Source organism: Pogoniulus pusillus, chromosome 33, assembly GCF_015220805.1.
Source record: "Pogoniulus pusillus isolate bPogPus1 chromosome 33, bPogPus1.pri, whole genome shotgun sequence".
In the NCBI taxonomy this organism is placed as follows: Eukaryota; Metazoa; Chordata; class Aves; order Piciformes; family Lybiidae; genus Pogoniulus; species Pogoniulus pusillus.
Genome location: NC_087296.1, coordinates 7276995 through 7296456, shown reverse-complemented (window position 1 = coordinate 7296456; position 19462 = coordinate 7276995). Strand labels below are relative to the sequence as shown.

General features: G+C 38.1%; 1 protein-coding gene across 2 annotated transcripts; it reads right to left on the bottom strand.

Annotated features, from left to right (window-relative positions):
• Positions 1-1872: 1872 nt before the first annotated feature.
• Positions 1873-19439, bottom strand: KPNA5 (karyopherin subunit alpha 5). Of its 2 annotated transcripts, XM_064170085.1 has the most exons (14): positions 19350-19439; positions 17091-17224; positions 14146-14247; positions 13964-14063; positions 13066-13160; positions 12182-12313; positions 11277-11365; positions 10230-10329; positions 9045-9208; positions 7922-8000; positions 6918-7043; positions 5705-5832; positions 4121-4299; positions 1873-2540 (listed from the first exon to the last, which is right to left on the bottom strand). In XM_064170085.1, exons 1-14 carry the CDS (start codon positions 19351-19353, stop codon positions 2353-2355), a joined length of 1620 nt encoding a protein of 539 aa, XP_064026155.1. In that variant the 5' UTR covers positions 19354-19439; the 3' UTR covers positions 1873-2352. The 2 variants fall into 2 exon arrangements, with proteins under 2 accessions (XP_064026155.1, XP_064026154.1); XM_064170084.1 differs by lacking the exons at positions 17091-17224; positions 19350-19439 and adding an exon at positions 16360-16404.
• Positions 19440-19462: the final 23 nt, after the last annotated feature.

Sequence of the window (19462 nt, the reverse complement as noted above, 5' to 3'; positions counted from 1 at the left end):
TGAAACAAGAGTTTATCTGAATGCATAAAGTGCAGTCACTAACTGTTCACACATAGAATAATACATCCACAAAACTGAAGACATCCTTTCAAAACAAATACCATACTTTCCATGTCCCCTCTTTTCTTGTCTTTTAGTCGAGATTTTTATAGTTCAGATTTGGTTTACATTAGAGAGGCTTATATAAATGCAGATATTTTACAGGGTTCTCCAAATAAAAAGCAGGCACAGCTGGTTATGTCGTCACACAAGGTTGTTAGAAACCATGGAATACCCTGTTACCTGAAGCATTTTCTTACACATCGAAATTCAGCATTTCCTACTAATCCTGGTAGATTTCCATGATTGTTACCCTGTACTTTGAACAGGTGGGAAGGAAACAAGGAAGGTCAGTATATGAAAACCTAAAGCCATGAGAGTAAAAAGGGCACAAATACAATCATCTAAGTATTATAGGAAAATTTGGCAGCTGTACTCAATATTACCACACTATTCAAAACCGTTGTATGCTGTACAAATCTAGCTTTAAAGTGTCATTTGCTAAAATAGCTCATTATTCAGAGTTCATAAAGTAACAGCACTCCTATATACATGTCCTACATTTCTAGCTTCACTAAAAAGACTTCAAAAAGAGGGGCTTTTTCCCCTCTCAATCCAAACTGACCATTAATCTTAGAAAAATCCACTTCAAGTCCTACATTCGATTACCATATAGTTTATATTGCTGCAACATGAAAAAGAAACATCAGAACTTGCATGTAAAAAAAAAATCCCAAATATAAAATGGTATTGTAAATGATACCATCTTTAATCTGTATTTTTCAGTGCATTATTTAGAGACAAGCACAGTGCCATGGGGTAAGTAATCTGAAGGTTAAATTGCAGCTTTTTATGAAGCATGAAATGCTTTCGTATGTACTGAAGGATTTCACTTAACCCAGGAATTTGATGTTAATACATTAATTACAGGTAATAAAAAATAATTATACTTCAGAGTTAACCCAAAAGTATTCATTTCTCCAAATGAGATACACTACTAAGAAACCAGAAACACTACTTATATGCAAGTCAAAGCAGAGCACACAGTTTTCTGTATTCAGAAGTGTTAATATTAGAATTCTATTTCTTTTAGTGTTTAACAGCAAACACTGTATATTGTAGAGCCTAAGTATTTTGATGACAGTAACTTCTAGTTAGTTTTGGTGCCCACATACTTAATGCTATTTACAGTACAACAAAAATTTCCTTCAGCTGAAAAGGAGTGATTCACTATGAATTCTTCACTGCAGTATTTCTATTGTCTGACCAAAAGAAAACGACGTTAGTTAAAGAAACCATTCAAGCGGCCACAGCATATTTGGTCAAATAAAATCCACAACACCTGCTGCCTAAACTTCTAAGAAGCTACTGTAGTAGAAAGGCAGACATTGCAAAGTTTCTCAAACTCAAGTGGTGTTACCACATTTTGACAAGAGACAGCTGTGGACCATTTGGTTGGTGATCTGGGCCAATCACCATCTCTGTCATTCGTACCACAGCGTTCTCGTGGTAACAACAGCAACTGCAAAGTCCTGTATTTGTGGCTGACTTTTAATGCCATTTACCAGCTTTAGAGTCAACATCAAAAGATCAGCAAGCTTGCCGATTTCATTTTGAAAACCTCTGAAATAAGTCCTCTTCCCACAGAATTCAGAAAAAGTTTTTTCATATACTCAAGATCAGAGTATGTAATTAGCACGATATATATATATACATATATATATATCTGTTATGTCTTTAAATACATCTTATAAATAAATTCCAAGAGTGTGTTGTAAAATTAAGCAATGCATAAAAGTTTTACAATTTAAATAAATATTTTTCACATTCCAATTCAGCTTCTTATAAGCTCATCTTTATTCCATGCCTTCATTCTGAAGCAATATTTTTGCTTCAATACAAGAGGTAGATTTGATAGAGACTGGGCAAGTCAAGCCTACTGCCAAAAATGCAACTGGCATTGCTGTATTGCTGATATGCAGTTTGAGACTACATGAAAAAGTTCAGATCTACTACCTAAAACCCTACCAAGTCTTAGCTTAACAGTTCTTGTTAAATCACATTGAATGCTTTACTTCAGACAAGTTTACTCACAGTTGTTTTCTGTACAGAAGAGATAATGGAAAACACAAAATACAAAACAAAGAACAGTTGTATCTAACACAATATATAAAAGTGCATGAGCTGCTTCTTCACCTAGTTCTGCAAAACATATTCAATTTCCTCTAACTTTGGCCGTAAAGAAAAGACCTCTGGGAAATAAAACCAAAACTAAATCCCTACAAGTGTTTACACTTCCTTGTCTTCAGTAGTTTACAGCTGAAACCCCTCCATTGGAGCCTCCTGCTGCTGAAAAACAAACTGCTGCTGACTTTCATCCACCTGAGGTGCAATACTGGAGTCCTCCTCTTCAACACCAAAGTAATGTTCTATGAGTTCAAAAGCCTTTTGGTAGATCTCTTGGTTTTCATGCCTCTGAAGAAATTCAATTTTATCAAGTCCTACATTCAAAACAAAACATTTTCAAAACTGAGTTGCTTAAATGAATGAGTTCAAAGGGAAATAGCTTACAGTACAGTAGTACTACCTAGAAGAAAAAATGCAATCCCAAATCATCTCAATTCATTGGATATCATCAATTCTGAATTTCCTAATCCGTACACTTCTACTCTTCCATTTTTTGCTGTCCAAATTGATTTTAAAACTATGCTAAAAGAGTATCAGCCAGACTGAGGAGGAAGCTGTAGTGTCTACAAAGAAATATGTGATGCCTACAAAGAAATTGAATCTGTATAGATTTAGGGTAGTGTAAAGCTGTTTACTACAGCAAATTCCAATATCCCCATTTCTTTTTGTTTGATTCCTTCAGTCTTTTCCAATTCTATCCCCTGTTATGGAGCCAACACTGGGCACAGTCTGGTATTTTTCAAGTTTCATCATAAGATTTGAAGGTACTACCCTTCCAAGGTCTTATTTGCAAGCTAGAGGACATAACCTCTGCTCTGCTGGCTGAATTAAGTGCTTGGCAGTCAGTTGCGTTGATTCAAAACTACTTTTTAGCTATTTAAGGTAATTCAGTTTTCACTTAAGTTGGATTAGGAAGGGCCCTTCTGGTGATTAGAGAGGCCAAAGCTATGAGGGTGATAAAATTAGCTGTTTCCCCTACTTGAACTTTTACTGCTCAGCTTCACCAGCCTGCTCTGAACTGGTAAAAGAATCTAGATATTCAGAGTTGAAATTATGAACAGACTCAAAATATGGAACTGAATATATTTCATTGATGTACTCAACACTTACTCCTCTCACATATTAAGATTGCAAAATTAAGTTCTCCCAGTAGAAATGAAGCTGTGTAACAGGGAATTCAGATTGAATGGCAAAATTAGTATCACCTAACCAGATACAATTCAACTAGAACTGTTGTTAGCAGTTTGAGACACAAAAGTCTGCTGATTTTGTTTTGTCAGAGCTACAAAATGATAGCCTCCAGAGTCATTATAAGAGACTTTTGACATAAATTTTGTTAAAAGCATCTAGTCATGAAATTTCACAGTCATTTTAGTTTTGAGACTCTGCCTTTAAAATGTGGTTTACTGCAGAAACTCTTAAAAGATGAAACAGTATTTTCACTGATTAAGTACAAACATTTCACTTTACGATCTGAGGTTGATTTTGCTATTACTGATACTTGCTATGCTAAAAGGTGATACAGTTTTGGGATGTAACACAAACTCACATCCCTATTGGTAATGAAACTGTACTGGATAAAGACTATATATTAAAATATATTAAGACTGACTGAGAAACTTAGCCCAACCATGGCTCAAACCAACTAGGAGAGCTGCATGTTAAATATGTCTCTGGATGAACACACATCATAACCTAACCACATACAAACATCCACAAGTTTGTTGCATTTAACCACTACTGTCATCATGTTCATTTACCATACCTCAATGCCCACTTATTCTTGAGGTGATTCAATATTAATCTTCACTACAAATTTCAAAATGGTTCAAATTTGGGTTTTTTTTGACAACCTGATAAAAGGTGTGTAGTTTTACAAGAAGTAATTTCTTACCATATGCTTCCTCTATAAGGGCACAGTAAGGATTAATGCCCATTCCATTTTGCTTAGACTCTTGCTCCCCGAGACGCAGAATATTTTCAAGTCCGTTTAAAGCCACCTGGACTATTTTTGAATCCATCACAGTCAGAAGGTCACAAAGAGGCTTGGTACAACCTAGTGCTACCAAATACCTTTAAAGAGCAGAAAAACATAGGGGGTGAAGGGAGAAAAAAAGGACTGATAATGCAGCACATTTATTCTGGCACACCAATCCAGCACTATCAGTCTTTAACTGTGCTAAAAAGTGTCTGAAATACTGAAATAGAAGCTAAATCATGTCACAACATAAAAACAAGCCCTGTTTGGAATGTAAGAAATATTTCACTGGGTTTAACTGAATATAAGAGATAAAAGTTAAGTTTTAGCAGTAAGCTCAGGCATTTGAATTTTTGTAGTAGTAAAAAAACCCAACAAAACCCAAATAAGAACAATGGATAATGCTCTGTGTTAACACAGCCCACAAGAGTAGTACATTACATCCTATAAAGGGAAGGATATAATTGTAAATACAAAAGAAGTAATAAATTGGGGTTCCAAGTACCCTGTTCCTTCTTCCAAACTTGCACCAAATTGTGTATGGCCTTTTAGAAGCCAGAACCTGTGTCTTTTAGAAGCCAGAACCTGTGTCTCTGTTAATAGTGTGTAAATCAAAAGACAGTAACGTTTGCCTGCACCACAAGGCCGCTTAGATGGAGTTGGTGTGGTGGTGGATGATGATGTGGTGTGGTGAGATGGTGTAATGTGAGCAATCAAAATAGCAAAACACTACTCACAAACTCTTCTTACCTCTGATAAGGAACTACTTAGTAGCTATAAGAAAACCAAGACTGTTTCCATTTTAAATAAGTAAGCATGTACTTAACTGCAACAGATCTCCCTAATGTGCTGGAAGAGTTCCCACATTGTTTTCTGTTCTGACTTCCAAATAACACACTGCTGTTTATAAATCCATTTATCAACTACTGATTGAAATCAACTGTTATGCTGACAGCATACACAGAGACTCTTGAATTCTAGTTATTCAAGAAGTCCAATCTTTGCAGCACAGAAATAGCTGCTGACAATAAAACTTCATCAAACTCCCTTCTGAATAAAGGTGTTTAGGTATCTGCTTTCAAGTCACACTGACAGCAAGTTTAAAACACAGGAAGAAACAATTAGAATTCCTGAAGTCTCTCCACCAAGATACAATCCCATTGCATAAGTTATCTAAACAACTTCCCCAAAGCTTTTAATTTTCCAGCACTGAAGCTGGTCATTAACCCTTCCAATTGTGTTTGACAATGGACTATCAACTCCTTAGGTGTAACGTCACTGAAATAAAGCAGTACCAGTCCATTTAATAAGTCTGCTGCTTAGATTTCACTCACTTTTCTCTATTTCCACATGTTCTGTCCCTGTAGCACACACAGAATTTAACAGAATTACAGTTGTGCTTAGTGTTTTGTTGCTGTGTTTGCCAAGATTCAAATGCAGAAATAAAATGCCTTGGAGAAGATACTTAGGCAGAGAAAATACTAACACATACAAACTTACCTAATCTGTTCAGGGGTTCCTCCTGATGTTGCATTAGTTATGGCCCACGCTGCTTCCTTTCTGGTGCGAAATTCAGCTTTTTGAAGAATTTCAATCAATATTGGGAAGATATTTGCATCTATAACAGCCTAAAAGATGAAATTGTAACATTTTTATGATAATAAGAGAATATACCAGTAGGTAAAACACAGAAGTATCCTTTCACTTGTTTTAGAAGCATCGACCAACTTGTTTGAAGAGAAATTACTCAGTTTCTTCAGTACAAACTGTGGAAGTTACTTTTAAAAGAACTCTTTTATGAAGCTATAATAGTATTTCAACATTTCATAAAATGGTTTTGGAAGGGACCTCCAAAGGTCATCTAGTCCAACCCCCCCTGCAGTGAGCAGAGATCCACCTCTACATCAGGTTGCCCTTTTTATTTAGAAGAAAATATTTAAACTAGGTAAAAATACAGATAGAACTAAAATAATGAAGTTACAGAACGTCAAGGATTGGAAGACTCCCTCTGACAAAGCAGGATCACTTAGGGCAGGTCACACAGGAACACATCCAGGTGGTTTTGGAAAGTCTCCAGAGAAGAGGAGTTCACGACTTCTCAGCAGCCTGCTCCAGCGCTCTGTCACCACCAGCACAAGCTTCTCACGCTGAAGTAGAATCTCCTGTGTTGCATTATGTATCACTTGCTCCTTGTCCTATCACTAGGCACAACTGAAAAGAGCCTGGCACCTTCCTCCTGACATCCACCTCTCACACATTTTTATACATTGGTAAGAGCCCATCTCAGCCTTCTCAAGACTAAAAAGCCCCAGGTCCCTAAGTTTTCCAAGTTCTATTTCTGCAATCATCCTCATATCTCTCTGTGGAACTCTCTCCAGCAGATTCCTGTCTCTCTTGAACTGGGGAGCCCAAAACTGGATACATGTTCCAGGTGTGGTCTCACTAGAGCAGAGTAGAGAGGAAGAACCTCCCTAGACCTGCTGGATATGTTCTAATTAATGCACCCCATGATACCGCTGGCCCCTCTTGACCACAAGGGCACATTGCTGTCCTATGGAGAACTTGCTATGCACCAGTACTCCAATGTCTTTCTCTATGTAGTTGCTTTCCATCAGTCCATGTATCATCTGCTTATTGCTCCTTGTGAAGCAAACACAAGTGAACTAATAAAATGAAAACAAACCCAACCAAATATGACATCTCCTGAATTTACCTGAATCTGAGCTCTGTTTCCTGCAGTAATGTTAGAAACAGTCCAGCACGCTTCTTTCCGAATAGATTCTTTGGGACTACTAAGCAAGTGCAAGAGGCAGGGTAATGCAGAGCAGTTCAGAATCACCTAAAAGAGTGTGAGAATTGGGTTGTACTATATATAAATATATGTCTCTATATCTATATGCTTGTGCAAGAGACAGATACCTTAAAAAGTACTTTAGTGAAGATTTTGCAATGCTTTATACTAAGTATCACAGATAACATCCTACAAAAATGAAGTGTTCAGTGCCGTATACAAGCAATGCAACAACTGAAAAGAATCTGCCCTCAACTAAGTTCAGACAAGAAGACTGTCAACAGCAAAACTAAATAAGGCTGCTTAATGCTCGAACAGGAATAACTGAGAAGTGTAAATCCAATTTGTATAGTTATTTGTACATGTGTTTAAGAGACAGAGATTTTTCAGTTGAATTCCTTAGAAAAATCCTGCCCTACAGAGCTCACAATAAAATTACTCCCTTATTTTCTCCTTACACTAGTTCTGTCAGCCCTTTAGATGAAGTTTTATTTAAAGCAGGACCTGTCTTAGTAGTTCGTGCATTGCTTCAAACCCAATTCCATTCCCTGAAACTAAAAAACCAAGTCTTTATAGAACAAGTCAGCAAGACTATCACATCCAAATTCATGGGCCAGTGAATACAACTTGCTTAAAGTGAAAACTGACTGCATTTGAAGACTTGAAAAAGGCAACAATAATGAATAATTGACACCCTCCCCCCTTTATGAGGAAGGAAAATGAAATAAAAAATAGGAAGAATAAAAGTGCCATAAGGGAATAAAGGAATAAAATGCTTATTTCACGTTTAAAACAGCAGCATAAACTGTCAGGTTAACAAGGCAGATCTTTCACTTGTGTGTACAGATCCCTGAAACATATTTTGTAACAAATTTTACATTAATTCTGTCCTGCCAATTCATTTTTCCTACATCAAAAAGTCTTACCTGTGTTTGGATATCATCCCCTGTAACAATATTTCCAACTGCTCTTAATGCAGGGGATACCACCTTGTAATCGTTATGCCTGCAGACAAATATAAAATGGATTGATATTACCAAGTGTGAATCTTACCAAGCTTTGCATTTTCAGTGAACAATACCTTACCTCAGATACTAAATTTGTAGCTCTACAAAACACTGCATCGCTTCGTACACTTTGTCTCTATTTAGGCAACTTGCAAGCCCACAACTGAATTGCTGATTCAGGGAAAGGGCATCTCTATGGAACACCACAACTTGGAGCAATCTATCTGTCTAGCAGATTCATTTCACCCAACTCAAGTATTATTGAATACAAGACTGGAACCTGCATTATTCAACAGCCACAGAAACAAAAGGGGTGTTTAGCTGTATACTAAAACTTCATAGCACTGCTTGTAAGTAAAGGTCAGTAGTAATTCCAACTACACGATGCCCATATTCCAACTGTTGGGAGCTATGGGGGAAGATCTACTCGGGTATCCTAAAGTTTCTGTAGAGGAGAAAGCAATCTCACCTTCTCCTGCTGCTATACAAATGAGCTTCTAACAGAGAGCTGTGCTGCCAGTACTGGGCACTACTCTCCCTGAGCTAGTCTGCTGTCCCCATGTGAACAGTCTCCATTTCTAGGAAAACAACGAACCAGAAACCAAATACACAGGAATAGTTTAAATGTGGCACAGGCTGTCTCTGGACTTTGTGAGTCCAAGAACTGCCTTATATGAGAACTACATCTCCTAGGAAGGTAAAAAAACAAAATCACATGCTGAAATTAAAAAAAAAAGGTGAGATGCTAATTTACAGTTCTAAGTCTTCCATAGTCACCTTTCTATTCCTCCACATAAATGACATCTAATATTCAATGTTAAGGAATATAAAGGAATACTTTGGAAAAACCTTTTTCACTGTCAATCTCAACAAAAATCCCAGGAGCCAAGCAACCCAGCAAGCAATGTCAAAGGTTTCAGACTGAATTAGTGTTCATCACTTCTCAGAATATAAATTCAAACTCCAGGGGAGAAAAACAATTCAACTGGAATTCAGAGAACTTAGCAGTACTGCGAGACATTTATTTGGTGAAAAGACTTACATAAGCAGCTCTACCAATCTTCGACATACTCCAGAGTCAATCACAGCTTGAATTTTATCATTGGGACCATCTGAAAGGTAAGATAAGGCCCAGCAGGCATCTGCTAATACATCTGGGTCACTGCTAAACAACAGCCTTGATAAAACATTTAGGCAAGGAGCAACCTAGATTAAAGGAAGATATTGCATGGAATCAGCTGATTTGTATTTTTCAGGTTTCAGAAAACATTCTGCAAAGGTGTAAAGGTGACAAACTATTTATTACTAAAGCACACAAGTTCATTAATGAATCAGGAACATTCCCGATTGAGCTAGATACCAAATTCAAACTGGCAAATTGGATAAAATATGATTTACAGCCTATTTAATCTTTAGAGATATTAAGGTATATAACCTGTACTGGGTAACACAATAACTAAGTAATATAATTAGGTAGTAAGTGTTCATCTTAAACAAAAAAGATCTGCTCTAATAGGTAAGCAGATCATCAGGCATTACTGATGGCTTCCTGAACCAGGAACAGAATTTCAAAGTAACAGTATTTTTTATGTTGCTGTCTTTGTAGGAGTACTGGAGATTATTTGTAATATTCAATTTACAATTGCTTGGCCAATAACAAACTCAAGAGTAATTCACAGAGGTGTTAATGGTCACCAAACCAAGTCAAGCAAGAGTTGTCTTCAGTCCTCACTGCAACTGCAGTTTCTGGCCTTCATATCCTAAAAGCTCCACACAGGCAAAGCCAAACCAACTAAACCATCTTAACACTACTTGGAAATGGACAGATTCCACCTGTACAGCTTGGACATTTTATGTTCTTTTAGAACTCAAAAACATAAAATACACAAGATAACTTAGAAAGCTTCACTCATAACTCACACCTTCTAGAATACATCTGGAGAAAATCCAACCCCAAGAGGTTTAGTGCTTAACACATTATTTACCCATCATTTCGTACCAGTAAATGGATATTTGCCTTTGGCTAACTACAGTTTGGAGTTTTATTACTGATGGGTGTCAAAGCAGATGATTTTTTGTATATGCAATAGAAGCACAAGACTCTGTGATCACATAAAAAATATAAAAACGAGTCTATCTCCAGATTCAAAGATTGGTGTGTTAAAATATTACAAAAAACAAGGCAGCTTCAGTTCTCTGGCTTCTCAAAATGAATACTTTATTGTACCTTACTGAAGTCTGGAGGTGGGTTCTTTCCTCTACAGAGATTTGAGAGAGCCCAGACTGCATTTCTAGTTGTTGTAAGACGATTTGAATTTGTTAACAGTCTGTCAAAGAGATATTTTTGGTTTTAATAAAACAATTTCTTACTGAAAAGATAAGTCTTCTTATATCAATTACCAACTGTACCTCAAATCAAGAAAAGAAATCCTATTATTAAGCAATAGCTTCAGTTTATTTCTCTTTATAGCTTACATGCTGCAAATATATTCTTAGAATCAACTGAATCTGAATAGAGTGAACATCTCACTCCCAAATCAAGTTTAGGCATATAAAGTAAACCATTGCCCACAGAAAAATCATTTAACTAACATTTTCTGAGCAGGCTAGGAGCTGCAACCTTCCCTTGATTTAACTTTGATATTTTCATTCAAAGAATGCAATTCATAGTAATAACAAAAACATATCCATAAAACATTAGAACGTAAAAGATGCTAAAAAAATCAACACTTCTGATTTTATTAAATAGAATTCAAAAAGATTCAACACCTGAAAAATCAGGTTCACTTTCAGATATGTACCAAAATACCTGAAACTGTTAACCCTTTTAATCCTTGAGGAAGGCAATCACATTCTCCTCTATCATATTGACCTATTTTACAAGTGGTTTAAAGCATTCAAAACATTCTGTGTTGTGTAAATTTTTCCCCCTGTGATGAGGATATTAACAATAACACATTTACAATAGAGTGTAAGGTAAATGCTGGAATGTTATTCCCAGAAAAAAGAAATCATCTGGTGGAATATAGCAAAGAAATGTTATACTTGTGCACTAATTCTTTCCTTTTGCAAACACTGGAACGCTTCCAGTTACAGACTAATCAAAAGATATGCACAAAGTTTAGGTATTCCAAAACGTTAAGCTCAGAGCAATATAATAAAGAAACATTCTTAATGTAGCAAAAAGACACTGTTCTCAAATAAATTTTAAGTTGAAGTTTAGAGTTACCTACACTTGCACACTATAGTTAGGGTATTAATTCATAATACTTACTCCAAGAGGGGTGGTAATATTCCGCAGTTTAAAACGAAGTCTCTGCATTCTGCATTATCACCAGCAATGTTACCAAGAGCCCATACTGCCTTAAAAATCAAAGTATCTCAGTGAATTTACACATGCTTGCAAAGCAGCTTTTACAGATCTATACAATTTTCAGCAAGTATAACTGGATTTTTAAAAAGCAGTATCATTCCAAAGACAACATTTCAGAGTACTGATTTCTGCCACATAAAGTCACCTACCTACACCTGAAGTCACCTGCTATAAAAACATGTCTAGTCCTGTGCCTTCCAACAAAAAAGATGCACCCATTCTTTTCAATAGTTATATTTACTCACTATGTGCAAGAGTGTCAAAAAAACTGGCTCCAAGTTGTAAACAACATATGAGAAATAAAAAGTTAAATCATGAACTTCCACTCTATGAACTTCATAAAGTGCTAAATAAAAGCAAGTAAATTGCAGCCTCTCTTAAACCCCTTAAAACTAACTAAATAAAAAAAGAAGTTCAGGAAAATATAACATATTAAGGTGGAAAAGGAAAAGACTAAGAAACAAAGCCACAAGATAACTTGGGAAGGAAAAAAAATCCATATTGTTTCCTACTTTATTATTTCTACCACAGTATTTTAGATACTGTCTCTCTGTAAATGTGCAATAGATTACTCAACAGACATAACATAAACCAAAACAAAGGTAAGCTCACAGAAACCTTAAAGAACCAGTGGGAAAAAAAATGAGGGAAAGAAAAAAAACTACACTGAAGGTAATTTTTTATATTTCCTGAGGCCAGATCAACAGGCAAACAAAACTCAAGACCTCTCTGACCACACCAAACCCAAAACCAACATTAATAAAGCAATTTTTCATAGTTAGAAAACACCTCAAGAAAACAGTTACCTGCTCCTGTACATCTTCATGTTCTGAGCTAAGCAACTTAATAAAAATTGGTACAGCTCCAGTTTCAATCACAACTTTGGTGTGCAGGAAAGTTCCAGATGCTATGTTTGTCAAAGCCCAAGCTGCTTCAAACTGTTGAGGAACACAAAGATGACCACATTAAAGCCCACAGCATTAAATTAATGAAGAACAAGTTGATACAAGAGGTACAGAGATTAACTCTCCAACGTTTTTTTCCTTTCCACTGAAATGCAATTATCGTTGTGTAGAAAGCACAATACTTGTAAAGTGACAGTGACAAAATCTCCCCTTAATAAGAACCTTAGGTATCTAAGTTATTTTTAGGTTTTTGGCTTGCAGCACTAGCTGTAAGGAAGATTTACATCTTTGTTAAGTTGTGTAAATCTCTTCTGTTTGTATCAAGTTTTATCTTTGTAGCGTGGATGCACACAAGGCCCAAGTGCCATTCCATGGGCTATCACAAGCAGAGAGATCTAGTTACTCCTATTGTTAAAATGTCAACTGAAAAGTACTGCAATATACTGAACAAAACAAAACTGATCCTGCTCACACATCAGCGATGGTGAATTTAATACACTACTCTGAAAACCCTCTTTAACACAGTTTGCTTTTAACATCCAAGTAGTTGACCAACTGAATACATAATCCTAACCCTAAAGACTACTACAAAATTCGTAAAAGCTAAGTCACAGTTGCAGTGGGAACAACTGATATTTTAGACAACTAAAATGCACAACTCTGGTGGTTAAAAAGAAATGAATGTATTAATAAACAACAACAAACAACCCTGTACACATTCCAAAGCTCTCTTTGGGGGCATCTAGTCCCATTCCAAACTCCCAATCAGTACCAACCAAACTCACTTGCAGAGTGTAGTTCTCGCTCCTCTCTAGGAATTTCACAAATCTCTGTACTACTCCTGGTTTTTGTATGACTTCATCTATAGGTGGATTAGGCTCTAGGGAATAAAAATAAACACATTTGTTTAAGTCTAACAACTAAGACCAAATAAATTACTTCCTCAGTATGACACAAAACATGAGTAGGATTCTCTGTTCTCATCAGAAATTTTAGCTTTCAGTCATTTTCATCTTGAAGAAGCTCAGTTTTTGACTTTAGAAGACTGCAAGATTATCTCCACAAAGTGCTACCATTCAGAAAACATGCAATTATGTAAAATAACAGGAATACATCTACGAGTCGCTGACATTTCAGTGACATACTACAAAACACTGTCCCCTCAGCAGCAGCTCAGATCAGTGCGAGTGCAATCACAATTAAATACTATTTTAAATGACCCAAGCATACCTTTACCTATCACACTGTACAAATGCTGGCACTCATTTAAGACTTCATGTCTTACAGTCCCCACTAAAACAAGCCACAGCTGCTCTTTGGCAACCATATAATTTTTCTCCCCTCAATTACCGAATGAGAATCAGAAATTTAATCACCACAACAAGTACTCTAGGTAATGTAATGGTGCAGCTAGCTACTGCCCTGGACATCTCAATCAAAATATCCTTGCTTTTGTTAATTTGTCTGAAAGACTTAACATTAGAATAATGAAGCTTTCTGTATTTAGCCATTAGGTCGGAAGAGATTTGGCACGGTTTCTCTATAAACACAACTAGAAGTTTCAGCAAGCCCTATTTTAAACTAAACAAAACTAAAGGTTAACTGAACGTCTGACAAAGTTGTAGCAACAACTCCAAAATGAACGAATGAATAAATAAAAATCATCAGGCAACATTTATGTACCTTTAGATAGCAATTTTCTGAATTTCTGTGTTGCTGTGAGTTGCTGATCAGGATCATCTGAAAAAATCATCTGCACCATGTCTAATGTAATAACTTCTTCCTGAAAAAGAAAGGAGAATTCCTCATGTCTAGTACTATGCACATTAATAGATGAGATTCTGAAGATACTCTGAAACAATTACCTCTGGAATAGGTACGGTAGAGCTGACATCAGGATCCTGAATTGGACTTTCTACCATAGATTCTTCATTGCCTGGCAGAGAAACGTTTCGGCGTTTAAACAGCTGAAAAGAAGAGACATTAGAACTTACCACGGAGTGGGTACTGATTGTTTCACCAGTACTGAAGTATTTGCATTTCAACTACTCACCTTCCTAGTCATCCATGAAAATGGAATTCTACAGGAAAATTTAAGTAATATAAAGGAGAACAACACTGCTATACCTGTATCTTGATCGACTACACTGCAACACTTCAGAGAGACATTTAAAAACTGAAATTCTTTTAATTAGTAAATATCCATAAAGTTTTCTACACTTGAGAAAAAGATAAATATTTGTTTGCTTTCAGTCTTGTATCCTTCACATTTAGCACTTATTTTAAGCAGGAAGCAGTGTTCTATGAACTGCTTTCTCCTTTTTTTTTTCCATTTATAGGCTAAAATCATCAACACAGCCCGATGTGTTTCAGCACACTGCATTCCTCCCTTCAAGGGATGGACTAAGAGCTATGTGGTTTCTTTACATGACAATTAAACAGCACTTGCATTTCATATAGGGTTGCAGAAAGATTACAACAGAAATGTTATTTTAATATAGTTGAAGAAAAACCAGCATAGCTTTAAGGTGAACTTGCAAATTACGTACCATTAAACACTCCAAAAATGACTTTACAACTGGCTGCATGCACTTCCTACAATCAAGAGACACACCTGCACTTTGGTGTTTAATAAGCTATTGTGCTAGTTTGAAGCTAGCTAGAATCTTTTGGTGAGAAGAATTAAATTACAGGCTGTGGACGGAAAACAATGGTCATGTCTACTTCCCTCCTAGGCCTGCTGAGATGTATAGAAACAAGAAATAAAAACATAGACAACCACTCTCACTTGGGCTGCTGGTTGAGCTGCATCTTACTCTCTAACCTCATCCTTCATGTTTGGACTAATCCACTTTACTTCCTAATCCCCTGGCTGAACCTCTATCCTTCCTTGGGACTGGGGTAAGGTTGAGAGGGGTAGGGGGAAGGTGAAGGGGCAATTGAGAGCCCCTCGTGGGGACCCAGGTCTCTGGGAGGGGAGTTGTGTTTCTGTATTACCTTTTTATCTTGTATATTTCTGTATATACATATATATATATATATATATATATATATATATATATTTCTTGTATATTTTCTGTATATAACTGTACATAATGTAAATATCTGCTTGTATATTGTGCTAGCAGTAAATAATAAGCATCATTCATATTTCCAGAGCTGGCTGAGCCTAGTCTGGGTGATTTCTACAGTGTGGGGGGTGGGGAACACCCAAACCATCACAGCTATGTTTAATGACTGCCACCTCATTTTCTGGCATACAAGCAAACTGTTGATATTAGCCTGCTTTCTTCTAGAAACCAAACCTGCAATTTAATCTTTTATCCAGTTCTGCACTTCAAACTAGTGTCATTAATGCTAATAACATTATGCTGCTACCTTTAAAAATCCATGTTAGAATTTCAGCCCACTGACTATGCCTGTATCAATAAGCATTTTAATAAAACATCCGACTAAGTCCTGAAGGTTTTGTCCTGTACATGCCCACAAACATCTAGATTCCTGCTACTGTACGTGACCAAAAACTGCAGAACCAACTCCATGTTTACCTCTACCCATAATTCAAACAAGAACATAAACCAAGGCATTCTATCCCTTGTTCAACTCGTTTCTGGACCAGGCACAGTCCTGGACAATGCTGCAGAATCCTGGATGCAAACAAGATTCCATTTAAACCCAAAAAGGAAGAAGAAACAACATTCCTCATTTGGAACACTAGCCATTCTCTTTAGCACTCAACAAGGACACAGAAGCTCCTGGTTGGTATGAATAAACTGTTAACTGTTCAGGATCAAGCTCTATCCACCAGTTGCCATTGCACTCATCTCCCTGCACAAAGTCGCTCTCTCCAGTTCAAGAAGGGCAGAAAAACACCAGTCCAACAAATTAAGACTAAGGACAGCATAACAGCATTCTCATGGTTACAACAGTCAGCATGGGAGGGAAAACACCCATTGTTTTCCAATTTTTCAAGGGAGTGTTTTCTACAAAATACACAAATAAAAGGTTCAGCAGGAACTGCCAAGCAGTTGCCTGCTCACAGGTAAATGCCCCAGTATCACGCTACTTCTTACTCTTACCTCTCTGGCCCACCTAATTTAAAGTCTTTTTCCATGCAGTAGCACCACTTTCTCAGGAGAAGGGTAAGCATTCCCACCTCAAAGAAGACTGTAGATCAGTGCCTGGGACACTCTCTAGGTTGTGGGAGACAAATTCAGCCACTTTAGACCAAGCAGAAAAACAAACTACATTCCTTACTTTCATGGCAAGAAATTAGTAAACATTTTGGGAAAAGGAACTACCTCAGATGATGAAATTATGCAATGTTCCATGTACTCTCCTCACCAAAAAGCCAATGAGGACAACTGAAGAGTTAAATACAATAGTTCAGGAATCACTACTTGGTAGCCACTTTACAAGGAGCAGAAAAGTTCCCTGGCAATTTAAAGTATGGCTTGAAAAAAAATCTCCCTTTTAACAGTAAAACTTTGGCCCAAATTCTGGAAGACTATGCAAGGTTTCTAATCCTTACCAGAAATAAGAGCATCCTTTCAGTCCAGTCCTGTATGTTTAAACCTAGACTAAGGATTAAACTCAAGACAAGTTTTGCCTCTGCATGCCTTAATGATTTAAGAGGGCTTCTGTTCACTTTTTTATGATCCTACTGAGAGGTGCCTGGTGCTTCCCAAGACCGTACAGAAAACAGACATTCAACCTGGTGTTCTGGGTTCTGCTCCACAGGAGGAGTCTGCTCAAGTTCTATCACATAGAGTGATTAGCTTCACACTCAGCAGCTCAGTGAAATACTTACCTGTTCTTCTCTCTTCTGTTTCCGAAGCTGGATGCCTTCCTCCTCTCTTCGTCTGCGCATTTCTTGAGGATTAAGTGCATTATTCTTGTAGCTTTTCATTCTGAAGTTATCTTTACCTGGGCTTGCCATGTTGTCTATTAAAAACAAATTAAAAGTTACTTCAGAAGGCCAAACTCATCATGTCTTGAACTACACAAGTATCTACAGCAGCAGCTATGTATTCCTGTACCTTCTTCCAATATCCAGTTCACCAACAAAAAAAACTCTAAGGTGGAAATCACATAAAAATCTTTGCCTGGATTAGGCATTTCTAAACTGCAAATTAAATTCATCTCAGGAATCAGGGACTTCATTAAAAGGCAAAAGCTACTGAAAAGTAAACAATGAGTCCAATGAGCAAACTGAAAAACTAAAAGCAAAGATACTATGTTGCTAAATTTTCATTCAGCAAGTACAGGAATTTGATTACTTCTGCTCCTCTCATAAAGGAGTCATTAAATGTATCAAAAAATAAGAACAAACCCCAGAAGAAAATCTGCAGCAGTTCCTGCTTTGTTTAACATCTAACTGCATTGCTTGTTTATTTTTTAAGCCTATCTTGCAAACATAACACACGATCTAAGGTTATGCTGCATTTCCTCCTAGGCTGCCTGTAGAAGAGTAAATCAATGGTCAGCAGCACCCAGCCAGGCATACTCTTTTCCATTTTAAATGAAATGATTGACTCAGTCTAATTAACAGCTCTTCTGAAGGATTAAAGTAGAATTTGACTGTCCTTTTGGGCACCTCAGTTGTGTAAACATAACAGTGATAAAACTCAATTCTGTCACAAAAGGCATCAAACTAACTTTAAAAGGTTGTTAATAGCATGGTGGTAGTCTAGAAGCTAAGCTTCTCAGATCAAGGTAGCTTTTACCTGAGAAATACCTGTGAAAAGTGTTGTTTAAGAGTCTACACAAACTCTCACTTGTCTGGAACTCTTCCATAACAGGAAAACATCTGAACTACAGCTCGTGGGCTGTGTACAATTCTCTGATGCCTTCCACGCTGGGGATATTTGTTTTCACCAGCAGTACCAAGGACTTCTGAGCAATAAACTCAAACTAGTGGAGGAAGACACTCCACAGACTTAGGCTGACATCAAGGAGACACTCTGAGGACTCAGCAGACCCCCAAATGCATTTGCCTCACAAGAACCCCATTAACCTACTGCCGTCTCTGGACCACGATGCTAAGTGCGACACTGTAAAGCAATTTTCCTGCTAACCATCATGCAACTTCTGAGGTACAATTTAAGAAGATCATTTTTTCCAACAAAGTTACTGGATTATCTAGCCCCAGAACATCATCACTTCCTTAATCATTCAAGCCCTTATTATTTAGTTGTGCCAATAAAACTGTCAGGCCAAGTAATGAAGCGCTCAAAAGAAAATGAAATGCAAAGTAACTCCGTTTACCTTGCCAGCTCTACAAAGATTTGCAGAAACTCAACTAGGAGGAAGTTATCATCAAAGCTGTTTTCAAAAAGAGACGCCTAGCAACGCACGGCTTCGTTCCTCCCACAAGGGCTTCGGTATGGGCATCATGAAGGCAAACAGCCTGGCAGTCCCTTATCGACACAGGCTTTGCAACTTCTGCATCTAGGCTCCAGTTAAGTCTGCACTTCTGCTCCACGACACAGCGCTCAGCACATCCTGCGTCTAGCCCACCTGTTGTGCCTAGACTAAGACCTACGCTACTGATCGTCACATTTATTTTTCATCTTATCTACATAAGGCTCCCTTCGCTATACCACCGCCCGCACTCCGACGGGCAGCGACGGGGGAGAGGCTAGACCCCGTCCGCAGGCTTCACAGTGCCGGATCAGATCGCAGTGCCCTTGCCGGGTTGCTCGGCCAAGAAGACACCCACAGAGAGCGAGCAGGAAAGCTCTTCACTCACATCCCTCCAGGCGCGGGTGGCAAAGCCCCTCCACCAGCGCAGGGCTCAGCAGCGGGAAGACAGCAGCTCTCCCTCGGACTGAGGAAGCGGCGGCGAACAGCAGACAGACCCCGATCCAACACCCACCGCTCTGCCTGGCGGAGATCGAGCTGCCGTGCGCGGCAACGCCCCGCTGCTGCCAGCCGTCCTCAAGCAAGCAGAAGACCGGCCTGCGCGGAGGAACCGTACACGCCAGAGGTGAAACACGCCACCAGCCCCCCGAGACGACCTCAACCGCTTCTGCCTCTGCCCGCCGGCTGAGCACTCGCCCGCTCTTACCCATCGAAGCGGAGACGCGCAGCGCCTGCCGCCCTCCAAGCGAGAAACCTCCACCCCGCTGCGGAGCGCGGCGCCGGCAGCCGATCGCGATCCAAGATGGCGGACAGCGAGGC

Bases quoted from the DNA above. Each gene is read 5' to 3' on its own strand.
- KPNA5 (XM_064170085.1), bottom strand. The intron at 13,161-13,963 runs GTACATAAATGT...TTTATTCCCTAG, and splicing joins CAGAAAATTGCTATCTAAAG to AGCCTAATCCACCTATAGAT. The intron at 9,209-10,229 runs GTACAATAAAGT...CCTTTAATCTAG, and splicing joins CACCTCCAGACTTCAGTAAG to GTTGCTCCTTGCCTAAATGT.